The sequence below is a fragment of the Carassius auratus genome, unplaced genomic scaffold, assembly GCF_003368295.1.
Source record: "Carassius auratus strain Wakin unplaced genomic scaffold, ASM336829v1 scaf_tig00044443, whole genome shotgun sequence".
In the NCBI taxonomy this organism is placed as follows: domain Eukaryota; kingdom Metazoa; phylum Chordata; class Actinopteri; order Cypriniformes; family Cyprinidae; genus Carassius; species Carassius auratus.
The window spans coordinates 55,001-76,600 of NW_020526827.1; the positions used below are offsets into that span (position 1 = coordinate 55,001).

General features: G+C 38.7%; 1 protein-coding gene across 2 annotated transcripts in view; it reads right to left on the bottom strand.

Annotated features, from left to right (window-relative positions):
* Positions 1 to 13,915, bottom strand: part of LOC113087076 (glypican-6-like) — a 34,827-nt gene extending 20,912 nt beyond the window's left edge. For both annotated transcript variants that reach the window (XR_003285232.1, XM_026255543.1), the window contains exon 1: positions 13,237 to 13,915. Coding sequence is in view for 1 of the 2 variants with exons in the window: in XM_026255543.1 (XP_026111328.1) it covers positions 13,237 to 13,384 (148 nt within the window). In the remaining variant the exon portion in view is untranslated. The remainder of the gene's footprint in view (positions 1 to 13,236) is intronic.
* Positions 13,916 to 21,600: the final 7,685 nt, after the last annotated feature.

Sequence of the window (21,600 nt, forward strand, 5' to 3'; positions counted from 1 at the left end):
ATATCCTCCTCATGCTCCACGGAGAGCACCAACTATTCCCTGATCCTCTGAGGCCACATTCACAGGTTACACTGCTGAACCAAAGCTGGGCAATTTCAAAAGCAGGTTCTTCACTTGATCCATCCGCAGAGGTCACGTATCAGACCTTGTTTGGAATGAGCGCTGCTAATCCCTTTTGCTATTTAATCTGCAGTTACGAGCGATCCTCTGAGCCACACATCTCTCTGCAGCCCCATGGGGCAAGTGTCATATTAATGAGGAACTGAGTTAACGAGCAGGATATCCCACGCCAAGTGGCCCAACTGACACTCGTGCAGGGCAGGAAACCCTGTTACAATACGGTACAGTCCAGCCAAGCGGGGACACACGGGCTCGATCTGCAAACTATGGCCTTTGTTTCCGGTAAGGCTGAAATAAAGGAAGCAACACACAGAGTGAATAGACAAAACAAAGCCACCGCCAGATTACTGTTTGGCCAAAATATTCTATTCAAATTCATGACAGGAAAACAAGTTTAGACTAGGGAGACTTTCCGTCACCTTCAAATTGGTTAATTAATGGTTTAACAGAGGTAATCGTGCAGTCAAGAATGTGACCAATTTTTAACCGTGGTAGATGGACAATTGATGCAAAACACATCCTTGATTTTTTTTTTAGGTTAAATTTTATATTAATGCATAATGGAAAATGCATGTTTAAAAGATATAGTTCAGCCAAAAATAAAAGTTTTGTCGTTAAATGCACCTTAATGTCATTCCAAACCCATGAGGGTGAGTAATTAATGGCAGAATTTAAATTTTTGGGTGAACTATCACATTAATGTCATTTTAACAACAACTCTACCTTCATTTTAAATTGCCTTGTATTGAGACAGACTTTTAAAGCAGTCATTATCTGTTTTTTTAAAAAGCATGTTATTCATCTCATTGTGAATGACTGCATTTATATATTTTTATTTTTTTCAATTAACATCATGGCCTGATTTTCCACTGTGTATTTTAACCCTGCCCTTTTATTGCAATGGACTTTAAACTAGCATTTACCCGTGAATATTAAATCAACAACTGAACAAAATGTCTTCCATTTCTGTTACATCGCAACTTAAAAAATATGAATATTCGTAAGTCTCTTATTTAATATAAACTCGTAAAAACAGCATTAGAATTATTCATGAAACTTTTTTGAGATGAACTACATTATGTTGCACTGAAGGATGTGTTAACATACCAAAAAAAAGTATTTCATGTCAACTACCCTTGTTTCAGTAGAAACATCTCAAGTTTGAAAGAGTTACAGTCAGCGCTACCTACATCTGGTTGCACTCTAAACTCGCATAAATCACATCCAAAAAAGATTTAGACCCACAGAAATGTTTAAATCCACTTCTTGCTGAGCTCTTCATTCAAATCATATAAAACAAGCACTCAAAATTTGCTTTGAAACGGTTCAGAGATTAGGAATTTCAGCTGAGGGGAATTAGAAATGAAGACACGTGGCAGTCTGCCACAAGGCTAAGAAAAGCGTGTGCGAAATGATGCTTCCTTAAATTAATAAGGGATTCAAATCTCACACATACAGCTGTCAAAATACCAAACCACCAACATTTTCTTTTCAGATGGCACGTGGGTTAATGAAGAGGAAATAAGAGTGCAAAAAACAAATCAATACAGCTGTTTTCACCAAAAGTCAAGGTCCCGATCGTATCCTACCAAGTCATAACGCTTGACTCTTAATCACGGGATGTTTGTGTGATCTCATTAACCAGGGTAAGAGCGCAGCAGTTAAACCATCTCTTGGTCTTCTGTGGTGCACTTAGGCACAAAGCAACATGACTACACAAAACACAAACCAGATGTAAAGTATGATGCCGGGCAGGGAGCCTTAATACCTCGTAAATCCTCAAAAACCCTGAATCCTTGCAGTGAGACACACATATGTTAGATTGATGTACACACTTGAGCGATCACCCACAAGTTTTCATCCTTTTGTACCAGTCAATCTCTGATTGCTAAACCAGAGCAGGGCCTCTGGCCAATTAAAACTCCCCACTGGTAAGCATTCCAAAAGGCTGCCATCCATGAACATTTACCCAGAAGTCCCTGGGGAGATTCCACAACATCACTCTGGCCTCTCACTCCGGGTCTGTCTCCCTCTCCCGCCCCAGCGTGCCGTCTCGGGCTTTGTCTCCACTCACAAAAGCTCCCTGCCTACACCACTTCCCAGGTCACCTCATTGTGAATCATTTAACTTGGACTGGCTCTTTCACAGACACATTAAAAGTCAGGACACTTCATGTTTGGAGTTTAACAGAGGAATCAACGGATCTCTGTTGTTCATTACTGATATAGTCCTTTCATAAATGCCGGAGTGTGAAGTTTCTCATTCAAACTTCATGGAAGTCAGTTAATGACCAATCAGGGTCGGATCTCATGGCGAAACCTGACAAGCACAACATGGCGATGAAAAGATCAAGATCAATACAATGATTTCATAAAACTGTTAAACATGGGTTTGACTGCACATTAAAATATTTTGATGCCGATTTCTATGGATGCACTGAAATGGCTGAGACCAATAGTCCATAAATTGTCATGTTCTTAATATCTTAACGTGCAGAATAATGTAAGTGATCTTTGAACTAGGGAAGTAAATGATTAATCGATTATCGGTTAATTGTCAATAAGAGATGCAATCGATTAAGGCTGACGATGGTCGGTTAACCAATTTAATATTGGGTTGTATTTAATATATCATCATTTATCTACAGGAACACTGGAAATGTATAGATCAAATAAAAATTTCCATAACAGTGCATGAAATACCAGAGGACATATCATCCCCTTATGGAGCCAAGCACGGGACATGGTGAAGGAGTGGACACACCGGCTCCACAAAATGGAGCAAAGTTCAGTTGGAAGCAATTACACACCCCCAACCAATTCCTCCAGCCAGAGATACAATAAAAGACTAATTACAATGAGCCTGTGCGTAAGCAGAGACACTGACAGCCTGGAATGCACCGTTTATTTACCCGTGAGGAAAAAGAGGGCAAAAGGTACAAGCCAGGAAGAGACGAGAAGGAAGAGGGGGTTGAAAAAGAGAAGGAGAAAAAAACATGAAAAGCTGATGACACAGCTCACTCTAATGCTACAATGAAGGAATCCTCAAACCCTCTCCAAAAATGAACATCTGTGCACATGTTTGCATGAGGACACACACAGATGGATGACAGCAGAGAGGTACGCAGGGGGTGGGAAGATCCAACGTGAGAAACTGCAGGCCTGGCTGAGCAGTGACAATAAATACATCACCTAAAATAATCAGTCAAATAGTAACAAACGCTCTGGGGGATTGCAGGAAACTCACATTCCCCCTCAAACGGCAATAGTCCCAAACCAAAGCTCTGCTGCAAAGTAAAAGTTATGCTAAGAGGTAAACACAGGATGATGCACATCATCAAAATGTAATAAAACAATTCTTGCCGCCCCTCCCAAGCACATCTTTTCTTGTAATTCTTCATGACAATATGGAATAAATGAAAGAGCTTTAGATTAGTTGCTATGTAACAAAAACAAACAGTATACGCAAGCTTTCACTGCGAGATGCATTTCAAACAAAAGTTCAAAAGTGGCAATTAATCGTTCAGAGTCCACTTATGTTATTCTGCACTGTTTTTTCCCTTCTATGTAATCTTAAGGGTTTTTCAATTGTTTTTAGAATAACATTATAATACCATTCATATTTTTCTTTTTCTTTTTTTTTATTTAAAGAGACTAATCCAATGTATATTCGACATCTGAGGCTTAATACTATAGAAAAGCACTAAAGTTTTTTCAGTAGTAATGTTATCAGTTTGTTTGTTTTCATATAAAAATACGGCATGCAGTTGCATCAAACAATGGTATAAACATAATTCAATGTAAATTGTGATATTCTTAATTAATAATCGCAATTTCAAGGAAATAATCGACAATTATGATTTTTTTCGCAATCGTGCAGCCCTAAATAACGGTTCATATTTTGTTTGAATAGAGTGGTGACTGGCTTTTAATTGACAAAAAAAAAAATCTATTATGATTGCTCTTGAATATACATATAAACACATAAACCTCTTAGAATCCACTGCTTTTTTCAACTTTCTTTTAGCATTCAAACCACATAAAGTTTGAGTTGAGCGCATATGTACATCATAACATGTATAAAAATAGTCAGCAGAAGGACATTTCCCACACAACTCAACTTTCTGTATATTTCTCTCAGTCTGTGTCTCATACAGTACAGGACTGAGCAAAGACAGCTCTTTAACTTCAAACAGCCATAAAAGATCCACACAAACAACCTGAGGTTCAAAAGAGGGCTCTATCTAGGTCAAAGCACGTCTTGTTTGGAGATTTTGAAAGCCCACCATAAGCCGCATATGACTGAAACCACAAACACTCTCACTACATGGCTCTCCAATTCTAGATCCCCTTCATTTTCACACTTACATTCTTCCTGACTCAAAATCCGCTTTTTATAAACAAAACGCCTACTTAACCTTCAGCATATGAAAGGTTTTAATGCAGGAGCGCTATATTGTATCCTCTTTGGGAAAGCAAAGCAGTGGAAGCCCGAGCTGTTCTCTGTCAGTGTTTATAACCGACATCTAAGAGCGGCTGAAATCCACCAGATGTCGAAACTGACGGACAAGCATTGAGGTAATGCACAAGAAAGAAGAGGGATGGTAAAAGAGAAAGAGAAAAAGAGGGGCCAACGGGCAGGATGAGGTCAGGCCAAAGATCATATTTCCAAGTCCTCAAAGCTACAAAACTCCAACAATGATTCTGATAGACCTGTTGGGCTTAGGAAACTGGATAGCCATGAAGTTGATGGGAAGAGCGGCAGCAATAAGTGAAACCTACACCGGGATAAACTTACTATGCTTCTGACTGACATCTCGACCATCTAGGATATTATATATGGACAGGAATGTCAATAAATCATCCAATAAGAGGATCTTCTGCTCTCAAAGAGTGAAATGAGATCAAATGTGGCCATTTTGAGGTTTTGCAGGACGGTCCTCCATTTTGTCTTATGACTTTGCCCCACCTTAAAAATGTTCATCCAGAGTCTGTCTGAGTGACTTGTGGCAAACTGAACAGTCATAGGGGAGTAGGGAAAAAAAAAACACATTTAAACATCAGAGCCAGAGTTGGGACCGGAGCCGAGACATTTGGTTTTGATGACCGTTTTAAGAGTTCCCATCACCTCGTCAGTTAAATTGACAGAGGTCTGCGAGGGAGCTCTTTAACCGCCTCCGCCCGTCTGCCCGAACACACACCACCTCAATTCTCCGTTCTCTCCAAATGCTTTTTTACATGTGTATGAAGTGTAGAATTAGGTAATCGAACGGGCTTAAACGAGCCCTGGACTGAGGCTCATCAGGGGGAGTCTTGATGTTGGCCGTGGGAGTAATTAGCAGGGATTACAGGAAATCTGGAACATTCCCAGAGTGGAGGGCTTCTGCCCAAAACCCAGATGAGCCCCTGGCCTACATCTCTCGGCTCTCAAAACAGCCACAAATGATTGTGAAAGGCGAGAGAAAAACCACAGACATCATTTAGTCATAATGATCATTACTGCTTTACATTAAGGCTGTTATGATACAATCATATCGCACTTTAAAACTGAGGTTCAATTTGTTAACATTAGTTAATGCTTAGTTGATGATACATATTAATATTAACATAAAATAACAAATGCTTGTAAAATATTCTTCATTGTTGGTTCATAACAATATATTAATGTTAATGAATGGAACTTTTTTCTAAAGTGTCACAAACCCAATATTTATTTGTATGGGCATTCATGTCATTTCAGGTTGACATACACTACCCTTTAAAGCGTAGGGTCGGGAAGTTTGTTTTTAAATGTTTTTGAAAGGAATCGCTTATGTTACCCAAGGCTGCATTTATCTGATCAATAATTCAGTAAAACACTATTGCTGCAAAATATTTTTACAATTTAAAATAACTTTTCTATTGGAATATATATTTTTGTAATTTAGAATATAATTTATTCTTGGCGGCAAAGATGAATTTTCAGGAATCATATTTCTTCGGTGTCACATGATCCATAGGAAATGATTCTACTATGCATATTTGCTTAAAAACATTTATCATCATCATCAGTGTGGAAAACAGTTCTGCTGCTAAATATTTCTGATACTTTGATGAATAAAAACACCATTTGTTTAAAACAGAAACCTTTTGTAATATTTTAACTCATTGCCTGACACTCTACTTACTGACCCTCTACTTTCCAATAACAGTACACATATTGTGATGCACTTATATGCAACAAGTATTTTGTTTTATATAAATGTTTGTGAGACACAAAACACAAGAGGAGAAAGCAGAGCACACCACATCTATGTTAAACCTCTAGTATTTCTCATTTGGTTATATTTATGCAGCTTTAAGCAGAATTTAGGAAGTGAGAAACACACCTTGGGAGAAGATCTCTGAGCACTGCTCACAGCTGGATCACCAACACCAATGTGACTAAAACAGTGAACGAAAAAAAGACACCACCTCTCCAATAACACACACAAGGAGTTTTTCTGAGGAATGAGGTTAGGGGAATGTCCCAAAGGAGAACTGTATCCACAGCTCAAGACTCTAGTCAGTATCTGCTCGAATACTCCAGCACATATCATCCATGCTAATGCCTGATTACAAAGCCATGGGAGGAAGGGTTTAAGCAAACAGCAGTCTTCGCTGAAGCGGTCTGTTTTGGTATTAAAATCATCTGGAAAGCTTCCCACACACAGAGCAGACAGGGAGGTGAAAGGAGTGGGACAAGTGAAAGAAACGGGGGGATAACACTTGGACAAGACTATGCAGAAATCCAGGATGGATGAAATGGCACAAGGAGAGGGAGAGAGCGAAAAGAAGAAAAAAAAGTGTAGAAAAGCTGCTTCGGCACAAACACTTCCTACAAAGCAGTCCCTATCCAGCGGGATGCAAGGGAACAGGAACAGACCCACCGGCCAAGTTTGGGGGCCCAGGGAGTGTCGATTTAACAGCATGCAAATGGGAAGTGTTAACAAGGAACTTCAGTGGCAGCCTGTATCTGCCTTCAAGTGTGGAAAGCCACAAACACAGGGCCAGATTTTATACAGCACCCATCCGACATCACTCTGTGCTGTGCCAGATTTACTCTGGGAAAACCACAAACAACACTAACAATGTCACAAGAGACACACGTCTTGGGCCGAGGAAGCATGGGGCTTTTTTCTTCATGTCTGTACACATCTGCCCCATTCGGAGCGTACAGATGACTCAGGGTGAGTCAGAGCCACTGAATCCCGCCCCGGGCAAAGTTTTGAAGCGTTCCTCACATTCCCTGTGAGCAGGTCACACGCTCTCGCTCAATCAAACGCAGTGGCAGCTCCTCTTAGTAACATGTTAAGTTGCCTCTCACTGCCGGCCTTCTTCTGTCAGTCAAAACTCCCTCCTCTTTCATTCAACGGTCAGTCAATCCTCTGTTGAAGATCCTCCGGCTGAGTCTTTGTTGCCGTTCCTGGCTTTAGGGTCCCAGTGAGGAGGTCTTGGTGGTCCCCTGTGGAATGTGCTAAGGAGGGGGCAGACTTGGGCTAAAAGGGGGCGTCCCATTGTTCACACACACTGCACTTACCCCCCACCAGGCCGTCGCTCTCTGGAGGTTTTTAGGAGGGGGATTGAGAGGAAGCAGAGGAAAAGACTTTCTGCAAAACTTTTCCTTAATTAGGTCATGGTTAATCATGAAGATCTTTGGATGTAACCAGTACTGCGTCTAGGAATTATTCTGGTCCACCCAATCTTTAGAAAAAAATGTCATATGAATTCGCTTTAAGTATAATTTCTCGAAAAAAATAAATAAACAAAAAAACATCATAAGCAAGACGTTCCACCCCTAAATCTAACCGTGAGTGGGGTGTAAGCATATCATACAAAAACGTTCCAATGGAATAGCATGACTTTATATGAATCAGCCACCAATTTGCCAAAACCTAAAATAGTTTGAATTATCATTAGAGTGTACTGGCCCGGTCAGGTGGCACTACTACGTTTTCCTCCTGCCTTCTCATTTCCAAACACTGCTTGGGTCTCATTCACTAGACCACTTCCTCCTGATAGCCAAACTCAATTACAGGCAGTTATCCACTGTGCTCAGGTCACTGAGAGCACAGCCACAGATCAGCTCTGCTTCAGTCTCTCCCACAGCAGGACAAACACGGACCATCTACAGACACCTTAATAGTTGACATTTCAAACAGCAAAGTTAATGTTTCACATGGTGACATGGGTCAAAGACTATTTAGAAAATATGTTGTAATTTTAGCAGAATTATTATTTCACCACCTGACTTTAAAATGTAAAAAAGGTGTCTACTGAAATTACACTATAATATAATCTACATTTCAGTCGGCAAGATCTAAAGAAATATTAATAATAGTACTTGTATTGAACAAGGATGTATTCACTTGAGCAGAAGCGATAGTCAAGACATTTATAACATTATTTATTATACAAAGATTTCTATTTCGAATAAATGCTGCTCTTTTGAACGTTCTATGAATCAAATAGTCCCGGGAAAAAAAAATTATCATATGTTTCCACAAAAATAATGTTTTCAGCATTGATAAGAAATGTTTCAGCAAATCAGCATATTAGAATGATTTCTGAAGGATCATGTGACACTGAAGACATATGTTATGATGCTGAAAAATCCAGCTTTGCACCACAGGAATAAGTTACATTTTACAATACATTAACATAGAACAGTTATTTCAAATTGTAATATCTCAAGTAGAAGGACCTTAATGTGCATAATCATTGTAAATCTATTAACTCATAAAATAATGAAGCATTTCGACTATCATTTTACAGTAACATTAATTTAATGAGTGACATCCACCCTGATAATTATACAAACAGCTGTCAATAGTGACATCAAACATGATTTGTTCTTTAATTAATCGCACTCCAGCGATTATCCTCTGATTAGCTGGAGCGGTGGGCTCGCATGCTCTGACCTGACACAACTTCAACATCTTGTGCCTCTCATCCCATCTGACTATCAGTGGAAATAGTCGTTTGTTTGCATTTTACAGTTGAATTATATCTCATTTACAATCTTATCTGTAATGCACTGACTGCATACCCAAAGCTCCATGATGGATTTAGTAGAAAAAAAAAAAAAAAAAAGTTAGGAATTCAGCAATTCTATAAGTAGCTGACAACATTACCAAATTAGCTGAAGTAGTTAATGAACACACAAGGGACTAGAAAAGGGCAGAACTACTTCCTGCAAAGTTCTGTGCTCACAGATTCAGTGTTGACCTGCTTATCTCTGACGTGACACAATCGTTCAACTATTTATCAAAGTGAAATACAAGGCAAGCAATAATAAAAAAGCCTGGCCTGCGAAAATAAATCTATTACATTGATGAATCCAAGCTACAGGCCAAAGATTAAGCATGTCCAATTCAGATCTGATCTGTACAATATCAAGAGGCCAGCGAAGTTAAGTCATCACCTTTCCGAGTCTCATAATGTACTGAAGTGCTTAAGACTGGGATGAATCTTTCGGGAGAAAGGGGAGGAAACATGTTTGATCTTTGACATTGTCCATACCTGAGGCATGACGTAAGAGCAAACCGCCAACGTAAAGCAAAGCAGATTTCTCCAGAGCAGGGAAAAGCATTCTCCTGGATTGCTATGAGGAGCTGTTGACAAGGCGAGATATCGATCTGGTCAGCATTAACCACTCCTCCTCTGAAACTTTTGAAGATGGGCAGCCTGCCACTGGGCGGGAGACACTTTAAACATGTGTTTTATGACATCTAGGCCAATCAAACCATCATGAGCAGTGAGGCTTTTTTAAGAAGGCCAGCCGGTACTTTCAGTTTAGCTGAGGATTGGAGGATACATGCGGTTTAGTCCTCAGCAGGGATCCATGTACTTCACGGCTTAAAGAACTATGAAGCTTCTAAAGGTGCAATAATCCACAGTCCTCTCAAACTGTGAGGATCCAGAGAGGCACTCTGACCATGAAGAATGATCTCTGCTTCTCCTTATAAAACCATGCTTATCCAGCAGAGAAACATTCTAACACCAATTTCACACCACAAACTCCACCTGAGTACAGCTTGGTTGAAATGGCCACAAGTATAGATCTCAGCTAACTTATTTGCTAGGGGTCCAAAACATGATCCTATAACTAATTAAAACCCTACAACTTTCATACACTTCTACCTGGCATCCCACTTGCTTTTTAAGGGTTAGTTAAAGGAATCAAACAGTTGGTGGTTGCCATTGACTTCCATAGTAGGAAAAACAAACAAACAATGAAAGTCAATGGCAACCACCAATTGTTTGATTACCAGCAATCTTCAAAATATCTTCTTTTATGTTCAGCATAAGAAAGCAACTCATACAGGTTTGGAACGACATGAGGGTGAGTAAATGATGACAGAATTTTCATTTTTGGGTGAACTATCCCTTTAAGGACACAATTAGCTTTTAAAACATTTCGCTTCAAGGGTCAAGGGTTGTAGTGAAGTATTTAAGTAACTCATAATCATTCATTAACCACATTTGTTGAAAAAATCGTAAAGGGATCATTCCAAACATTTATGCACTTCTTTATATAACGATCACATTTTTGTAAAAAGTTGACAATACAATGAAAGTCTAAGAACATCCCTCAACATTTATTATTGCATAAAAGTACATAATAAACGCTTGGAACAACATGAAAGTGAATAAATGAAAGTTTTCTTTAATAATTTGGGTAAATTACCCCTTTTATAAAAGGGTTTCTTCAGAGAACTTCTAACTAACATTTAAAGACACAAATAGCATTACAAGGAATTTGTGGTGGATATGTGTGATAATAGCAGATCAAATTAATTCCTCATTTTAGGTTTACTTCAATCTAATGTTGAACAAGCCTTTAACCATAAGATCTCAAGTTCTTTCCACTGCATAAGATACTCGCTGCTGTAGGAAATCTTGCCGTGTTGGATGCTGTGCCTGCAAAAGCCATAACATTCGAAACGTCTGATTTATGATATTAACAAAAGCAAAACAACATTCAAGCGAACAGGTCTTTAAAAGAAACTGCTGGTTCGAATTGCCTTTCTTGACTCGCATGAGTCACGCGGAAAATGCTTCGGTGTATAAATAATATAATACCTTTGCTAGAAGGCAGTCAAATCGTCATGCATGGGATGTCATTTTGACAATTTGCCTGATTAGGACTGGCTCAAAGCATGAGGATGGAACTCTGCTTTAGGACTACAGAAGCATAAAGAAGACATGTTTTGACTGCGAGGTGAAGAGGGCCAGCTCTGAAAGCCAGAACTGGGGAGGGCCACTACAAGTTCAATTAGGTTCTCCTGTGGACCATTTTCTCCCTAGCACCAGGAGACATTGTTAAGCCAAAGCAGGGCTTTTTGTGCTTCCTTTTTTTGCTTTCTAAGGACCTCCACCCCTCAGCGACAGCAGACCTTGTCACTTTCTCAGTATCAATTATCTCAGTCTCTTATTGACAAAGGCATGCTAGCTAAGGTTAGCCTTGCGCAGGGTCCCAACGCATATTGTGCACCATTGTGAGAGGCACACGCGCATTGCACCCAAACCTCTAAACGAGCCTTTATAATTCATTCTTTAAAGCCATCACAAAAAAACTAGAGATCTGACACAATAAAACATGACAAATGCAGGGATGTTGGGGAACAATCAAAGTTTGCATTACAATGACACCTCTGGAAAGACAATGGACCTGTTGGGCTGGAGTAAAGTACAGGGAAAATTAAGGCTCAATTGTTCAGCAGTCATGCAAGCAGCCTGTTCAATTAAGAATTACAGGAACACAACAGATATATTATGCAATAATTCATTCTGGTCCTTAAATTTGATTAAACAATGTTTCAAGAGCACATATATTTAATTCATACCACCAAGCTTGCATGCATTCCCTGCATTATAGATCATAGCATGTGTGTAGTTAGTATGTGAATAAAAGGGACTGATTTCAAATCAGAGCAGTGATGAGCTCAGATTGATCAAATCACATGATGTATGGATGCACAGCATTTTGCAGTAAATTATACATTTAAGATTGAGATGTTTTTTTTCCTCATTACTTATTTTCCTATATTACGCTTTAAAAAAAATAAAAGGTTCTTCTTTAGCATCTAAAGGTTCCACGTAGAACCTTACCATTTTTTTTTTTTTTTTTGATTATTAAAATGTCATTCACATTAAGAAAAAATATATATACATTATGAAAATATTTCACTGAAAGTTTTTTGGGGAACCAAAAATGGTTGTTATAGCCAAAACTGTGTCCTGAGGTTAGTTCCCCTCCTAGTTCAGGACTTGAAGAGGATCTAAAAACTGCTAATTGTTCCACTCCCCCGCACCCATCCCGCTCCAGATAAAATCACTGCATTTACATGAGCATTAGCACTTCTGAATGACAATCACTGTCCGATGACCGACTCTCGCTTACAATGAGAAAGTACGACACTTTGAAACAAAGCCAGTAGCTGGGGGTGCGGAGGGGAGGAACGACAGAACACTTGTAGCTATAGAAATTAATCACGAGCTGCATCCCGTTTAAAAGATGCAGTAACCGAGGTGCGGTAACGTGCAAGTTAGCTGGAGAAGGCGACTTAAAGGGGCAGTTCATCCTAAAAAAATGTTTTTCCAAACATCTATAACTTTTCTGTGTAGGCCAAAAAATTCTATATGTAGAATGACAGCCTCAAAATTCACTGTAATTGTATTCATTTTATGAATTTAATGCAAGCGAAAGGTGAATGAGACTGTCATTCTCAGTATCACTTAGTTACAATAATACAAATACAGAACAAAAAGTGGAAGTGTAGACAGTATATTTGCATTATGTAAGTTACCTTAATTACCTACTGAAGTACAATATGACGTGTAAACAAAAGTTTAGAAATGCACATATTAAAAACAACAGAATAACAATATGGGGTAGAGATAAATTTACACACTCTGAAAAAGTAGAAAATGCATTTGCAGCCAAGCTGAATTACGTTCTGCGTTATATTTACTTATAACTGTGTATTTACATAACTTGTTGCTTTTTAGTATAAGAGCCTTGGTGTTCCGATTTAAAAAAAATGATTTACAAGTATCACAAACTATTTTTGTTAATAAAATCAGTGCAACTCACCATGAACTCCTTTGTTGGGAACATCGTTGACGTTGAAACCTTTGGAGCTGTAGGCAGTTTTGACTTCGTTGCAGTTCTTTAGCTTCTGATCAGCTTGAGCCGAAACCACCAGCGACATGCACACAGCGAACACAACGAACATCTTCATCGCTGACTGCTTGATCAATCGAAGAAAAAAGTAAAGTAAAACAAAACAAAAAGTCAAGTCACGAAATCTCTTCGATTCGCACTTCTGATTTCCTCATGGGGATTCGGTGTCTGTTTAACTTCTAAACGATCGGATCTCGCGAACTGGCTTTTCTTGAGCAATAAAAACCGGGCCTCTGAAGAATAACGAGCGAAACAATCCCGCAGTGTGTAACAAATAAAAAGCGACAACAAAAAGTGAAGCGCTCAAGACTTTTCGCTCTTCGTTTGCAAAGTTTTTTTTTTTTTTTTTTTTTACGAAAAACAAAAGCAAATCTGCGCTACGTCCAGAACTATGCACGCGCACACATGTTCAATGCTGTAAAGGGTAAGGCACTTCTTAACCAGCTTCTTCTTCGGTTGAAGAGTTCCGCGAAGCAGTTTGCTCTGTAGAAAGAGAAGGGGGAAAATGCGATAAAAAGTTTTAAGAAAGTTTCCCCCTCTTGCGCTGGTCTGCAGTCTGGACGCAGAGTGGAAATTGAGTAGTCGCTTTGCGCGCGCGGCGAGATCTCGAGTCAGGACTGCGCGTGCACGCAGCTAAGTTCCGGACAAAGAGACCTGGCCACGCGAAACACACGGGGTGGAGCATGACGCGCGCAGGAGGTTACACTGACTTCTATCAACATTTGGAGTCTGCCAGTACATATTGTTCAAATCATTCTTGGGAGTTTTTGCCACTTTAATTGATATTTAAAGGGATAGTTCACCCCTAAATAAAAAATATGTTATTAATTAGGCTACTCACCCTCATGTTTCAAACCTTCATTCATCTATAGAACACAAATTAAGATTGTTTTGCCCTTCAGAGACAGCAAAGCAACTGAAATCACAGAAACATACAAAGGACATCAGTAAACAGTAAACAGTCAAGTGACATCAGTAGCTCATCTTCAGTTTTGTGAAGCTACGAGAATACTTTTTGTGCACAATTAATTTTTTTTTTTGTAGCATCACAAAACTGAAGTTGAGCTATTCATGTCAAATAGACTGTTTTACCAACGTCTTTGCTACATTTCTGGACCTGGGGACATTACAGTTTCAAGCAGTTGCTCCCAAACTGTGTAATGCCCTGCCACTGTCTCTGTGTGTGGTTGATTCTGTTGATTCTTTTATAAGACAGCTAAAGACACTTCTATTCAGTCAGGCTTTCAGTTGACTTAGCTATTATGTTTTGTATGATGTTTCTTATTTTTAAGTTTGTCCTAATTTGCTATATGTAAAGCACTTTGTGATTTTATCTGTGATAGGTGCTATATAAATAAACTTTACTTACTTAGGTTGCGTTGCTGTCTATGAAGGGTCAGAGAGCTCTCGGATTTCATCACAAATATCTTAATCTGTGTTCTGAAGATGAATGAAGGTCTTATGGGTTTGGAATGACATGAAGCTGAGTAATTCATGAATTAATTTTGGGGTGAACTAACCCTTTAAGAGCATAGATAATTGGATGGATGGATGGATGGATAGTCAGTCTCTCTATACTACAGTCACCAATCACAGCTCTCTAGAAGGGCTCTAAACATAGGTGAGAACTTAACCTCAGATATGTCTGCATGTCATAAAATGTGACACAGATCTGTAAGGGCTGTGATGTGGCTAAAGTCCCAATGACAGTCAGGAGGAATGGAGGAGAGATGCCAAAAGACACAGAGATAGAGAGTGAGAGAGACACACACAGTGGAATCTCAGCCCTGCTCCCATGACGAGCAACATAACCAAAACATCTCACTTAGATTATGACAGTCCTCAGGGACAGCAGCCTGTCTTTCCAACAATGACACAGGCCATAATTAGAGTGGTTTTGAACCGTGCATAAGTGTGGTTGTTTTGAAACTCCTGAGCTCTTTCTGAAAGTAAAGATATCAAAAATACAAATATTGTTCTGCATATACTGTCAGACCCTTCTGTCTGAGTATAATGCGTAAAAATAATGTTTAATACAATCTTTGTATAATAGATGAGAAATCATAGATGGTTCATATTATTCTATATCATTGCTATTTGAAATTATGCCTGATGTTCTCTCAATTGCTTTTCACGTGGAAATGGGGCCTTTATTATACGCAGTGCTTTTTCCTTAATCTCATTCACATTGCTAATAGTTTTCCGTTCATTGTTAACCTTGAAGAACATGAGCACAGAGAGCACATTTTGACATGTCTGGATGTGCCGGAGCATGTGTATGTTTCCATGTGTTGTTGTGGTTGTGTGTGTGTGTGTGTGTATGGTCTGATGGGGGGGAGCTCTTAGCAAACTGACATTCCAACTATTGTGTCCCCGCATTCCTCAGCCTACTCCCATTCATACTGTGTGACCGAAGCTGGGAAAGCCAGTGGCCAATGAGAACCTGTGGAGGGTTCTGGGGTCCATTGATTGTGGATATGAGAGAGTGGACCGGTGTTAAACTCAATAGAAAACAAAAGGTGAGAATTCTTTTTTCCCAGAATACTAGTAATGGACAGATCCACAGCTATAAATTCCTGCCCGTTCTTCAGGTCCTTATCGATCTTTTCAAATCGTTTGTAAATGTTTAAAATACATTTAAATCAGTGTTTAACATGAACACTAGGGTTAAGCATTGAACCATACTTTAAAATAGAACAAACGTTGTAAACTAAATCAGGGAATTTGTGTTTAAATTAACCTTTAAAGATTATGAAAAAATATATATTTTAAATTATTGCTACATTATATTACTGGAATATACATTTGAATTATTTTAGTTTATTTAATATGATTAACATTTTTAAATGAATACATTTTAAATGACTACATAAACAAATTAGGTTTTTTTTTTTTTTTTACTTTTGGCTTTTACCAGTCATTGTCTATTTGTTGTAAGCCTTTTTTTCTGGCATACAAATAGAAACAAGCAAATAACCTTATTTTAATTTAGTGATATACTGGATAATTAAACATTTATTTATTAGATGAAAAATAAATTAATTTTTCATTATCGCTTCTTTATCTTTATTGTTATTGATGGCCAAGAAAAAATATTTACATTTCAATTTTAAAAACCTAAATTGATTGCACGCAGTAAATTGTTTAAGATGTGTTGCTCTAGCTTGTTTTAATTAAAGAAATTGACAAATATATATATATATTTTAATGCATTAACATAGTGGTCCATTAGTATGGAGATAATTTTCACCCACATAATCACAAGAACAGCAATAAACTAGTAACAATTTCTGTTGAACACAATTAGTCTGACTAACTGTGCCACCCTAAACAAAGAAGACCAGTTGGTTCTAAAAATGGGGGATCCCTGTATAGCCACTTTATTACCCTAAGAAAACATTCAACCTGCGCATTTCAATGGACCTGTTTGCCCATTCTTACTTGTCCATTAACATTCAGAGTGTAACCAACAGCCCTGCTCAGCCCCTCTGCTGCTCTCTGGCCTGATAACCAGCCTCCCTTCACCGCTTTAGGAGAGAAAAGACCAGAGGGATCTGAATCTGTGAAAACATGAGTGTGAAAATAAGAGCATAGCAGCCTTGAAGTCAGATTAGGTTAATAATGAGATAAACTTTGTTAAACACATCAGGGAGACTGTTGTGTGTGTTTTTTGGGTTGGGTGGGGATTTGTGACAGAATATTAACACAGACTAAATAAAGTTTAATTTGCAACTGTAGGTGTGAGGCACCACAGGTGTGTCTGACAGCTTTAGTCAGCTGAGAGGAGCTCATCAAGACAAAACGGAGATGAGTGGAGTTGATTATATGCTATTCAGTTTGCCTTCACTTTCTGTAATTAGGTCAACATGCATTTTTTTATACTACTGAGACACTGGATGTCGAAAAGACACCCCTCGACTGGTTGGAATGAGAATTGCATACAGACACACAAACATATACACCTCACACACTAGTACGTAACATCAAAAACACACTTTTTAGTTCCATTAAGACTCCAGCATTTCACCAACAAACTGTTAGAAACAACATCACAACTGCAACTTTAACATTTTATTTGATTATCATTTACATGGAAACTTTGAACCGTCACAAATAAACAGAATTTGCACTCTGAACGTTCAGTTTTGAGCAGTATTGACCGCCAAACATTCTGTACACTGGGTTGGCCAAATAGAGCAGGTACAGACAGGACAGTTTCTCCATTAATTTAAGGTCTGAGTAAATGTACCCTGGCGTGAATGAAGAGCTCTATTTTACCCCCCTCCCCCGTCACTCTGGTTATTGAACGGCTCAAGCCCAAGAACTCAAATGTGCCAAATGGCCCCCTGAATGCACCCCCACTGTGCAATCAGTACCAGTATAAACAGTATTGCAGAATTCAGTTTAATTACAGCACTCAACACATTCCATTACTGGCAGAAGCACATCCTTCATTTAATGCATATACTGTATGACAACAAGATATTTGTTTCAATTAAAAAGATATTTGATTTTTGAATATTAATCATTTAGCCATAGTTTATTTATTTTTTTAAGTAGCTATGCTTTATTTTCATTTAAACTGAATGTATTATGCCTCCTTGCAGCCTAGGGTTTATATTACTTACAATTTTACATAAAGCATATTACTGTAAATATCCAGTGCCTTTCAGCCAAATCTAGTTTTGAATAAATTATGGTATCCTTATTTGTAAGCACTTAAACTCAAATATATTTATTTTATAAACGGTGGAATAAAAAGAAATCTCAAATAAACAGAAGCTCCGAGTTTACACTGATGCAAAACAATTGCTGCAACCATTGCCTCGCAATTGGCCTCTACCTGTGTCTCATTAAAATAACCACCACAGCTAAGTGATCATTATCTAGGCTGTGAATGTGAAGGACAGCTGTGAAAATGAAGACAAAAGAGCGTTAGGGAGAAATTTGAGCTGGACTAAAACAAATGTTTGAATTAGGAAATGGCCACAAAATATTAACCAAGCGCCTGGATGTCCCAGCTGGCACTGTTGGCGCAGTTATCAGCAAGTTGGGGCTAAATCCAACCCTCCAGACATTGCCCCAAAATGACTGTACCCCAAGGCTCTGTGCATGAACAAGAGAGCCGTGAGGTGAGCTACAGAAAGGCCAGTGATCAGTGAAGGTGCACCAGTCAACCATATCAAGAGCTCTGCGTATCACTGGCCTGTTGGGGAGAGGGGCACAAAAGCTCCAATTACTGCTAAAGAATCACATAAAAAGCATATCTGCAGCCTGGCAAAGAACATAATATTGACTGAGCTGCAATGTGTGAAAAGATTTCTTAGTCAAGTGGGACTAACATATGTGGCGTGATATGTGTGGTGTAAATCACTAAGAAAATACCATGCTCAATATAAAGACTAGAGTAATGCTGTAAAGTCTGGGGGCATCTAGTTAAACTAAAAGAACTGATGTTGGAGAGTACAGAGGAGTAAAGCAAGAAAACATTATTTAGTCTGCTACAAACTCAAACCCAAACAGAAAATTCACTTTTCCAGCAGAACAAGAACACATGGTTGAAAGATATATCATGGTGATGCATACTCAACTCTTGTAGACTCGTCTCAAATTTACAGCTGGCAAGATGGGTGTTTAATAAAACTTGGCTGTCTATAGAAATCTGTGAAAAATAGCTGTGACTTCCCTTTTTGGCAAAACCTTAATTTCACTCTATTCATTTTTCATTTTGGTGCTGCCCCTCAGTTCATCCAAGTGTCCTTAGATGGGAATGCAAAATTATTATGTAAATTTAATGCACTGAAGTAATAATTCATGCCTAAAATTTAAATGTGCGCTGAGAATTGACTCATCCTCAGGGCATCCAAGATGTAGATGAGTTTTTCTTCTTTCTTGTTGAAATTTAGCATTACATCACTTGCTCACCAATGGATCCTCTGCAGTGAATGGGTGCCATAAGAATGAGAGACCAACAGCTGATAAAAACTCTCAATAATCCACACCACCCCAGTACATCAATTAACATCTTGTTAAATTAAAAGCTGCATGTTTGCAAGAAACGAATCCATCATTAAGACATTTAACATTGCTCTTTTCAGTGAAAAAGTCACCCTGTCGGAATCAGGAGAACAATATGCACAAATCAAACACTGTTTATAAGCAAAACTGTTCTAAATAAATATGTTGGTGGAATTTTAATGTTAGACAACAACAGGGGATGGACTTTTTCATTGGAGTGTACATTACTATTGTTTATGGACTTGTGTTTCAACCAGAAGGGAAAGCCTTAATGATGGATTTGTTTCTTACAAACACACAGGTTTTTACTTCACAAGATGTTCACTGATGGACTGAAGGCATGTGGATTATTGAGATGTTTTTATCAGCTGTTTGGACTCTCATTCTGGAGGCACCCATTCACTGCAGAGGATCCATTGGTGAGGAAGTGAAGCAATGCTATAGTTCTCAAAATCTGTTCTAATGAAGAAAAAACTATTTTATATCTTGGATGGCCTGAGGATGAGTCATTTTTTTAACTGTCTAGCTGAAATGTAGAAATTTACCACTAGTGGTACAAAATAGAATTGTCAAAAAAAAAAAAAAAAAAACAGATTCCCAAACCTCTTTTGAACACACAGACAGTTTTGATCCAAACTCAAGTCTCTGGTTGAATCAAAGGTTGACACGAACACTCAAACAAACAGTGTTTTGAAAAAGCCCAGTGTTTACAATCTTTGAGGAAGTCGATCTACAAATGGATTTGGATGGTTTTCTGGGAAGCTGGGAAAGGAGGCACAAACACACAATAAATAAATAAATACTTTACACTCTTCATCTTCAAAATGACTCTTGAGTTTTAGAGCTTTGAAATAATATAAAAAAAAAAAAAAAAGGTATGATTTGAACTTGGTAATCGTCTGAAAACTTCTAGGACACTGTGTATCATTCCAGTTGGGGGACGTCTAACACAATGAAGCTGATTCTTTCAGAACAGAAGATTGACATGCCTTTAAGCACTGTACAGAGATCAGTAATGAATTACGTCACAGGTTATGAAAGGAAAACAGTGTCCATTTGTAAACACTAGTTTTCCAATTCTGATCTGAAATGACAGCTTTAGCCCTTTGTGTATAAGATGTCCACAAACAGAAAACTTGCACAAATACAGATGCTCAAATCCAAGCCATCTTTCAGTGAATGCGAATGCTACAGTGACCTGCGAAAAGAAGGGAGGGAAAAAACAGAACGTTTTTGGTGTCAATTGAAGAGAATGCTTTAATCACACGATTATAATACAAGGATAGAGGAAATGAAAGAGAGATAATGAGCGACAAAATCAAAGAGGGATTATAAAATCCCACAATTTCTGTAAAGGGAAAGTCAGTATTCTAATGAAACAGTTTAAAAGCATTTTTCTGTAAATGAAGTACAGCTGTGTCGCCCTGTAAGGAGAGGGTTTCACAACGACACGCCGATGCCTTGATGTCCTCCTCTCCAAGGGTCATTTACTGCACAGGAAATGAGCAGCAGAGGAGAAGCTCACTGGAGTGTATGTATGAGACAGCGATCGTACGTGTCTCAGACTCTGTCAGTCACGCTTCCTTCGCCTTAAGTGTGCCCATTCACTCACAAAAGCTGAGCCTCTTTGTCTTTTTCAAAAGCGATTTAGCTCCTTTTCCTCCAGAAGCCTTTGCCTTTGTGTAAAACTGCATGTGTATAGCAGAGGGGAGGCGATGCTCAATGTAAAACACATGGTTGTTGTTGTGGCATACGAGTTCGGAGGGAAAGAACATGATTCTTGTATGTAGAAATAATGCTCTTCATGCTGTAGAAGAATGAGTTCATAGTCTGAGCGTTCAGATGATATTGATCCTCAAGTCCACTCAAAATATAGAAAAGAAGAGGCTGCATATAGTAGACATGAAGGCTGGAGAAGAGGAAAGGTACTTGTCCTTGGCCAAAATCATGGAGCTGTATGTACACATGGGCATCAGTTTCTCTTCAAACAGGAGCGATCACTGAGCCAACAATATGAAGATGACGATGGCAAGATGAAGGTTGCAGTAGGCACATGTGCCCGCCCGTGCGCATCCAGGAACGGATTCGCCGCCATGGGTGTCTTTTGCCAGTCTGGGAGTCAGGAGCAACTCGTGAAGCGTTAAGTCGTCAATCGCCAAGTTATCCGCCAAGTCTTAAAAAGAAAAAGAGAAAAAATATTATCTGGAGCCCACATGCGAATATAGGATTGTATAAAGAGTTTTGGAATAATACTGT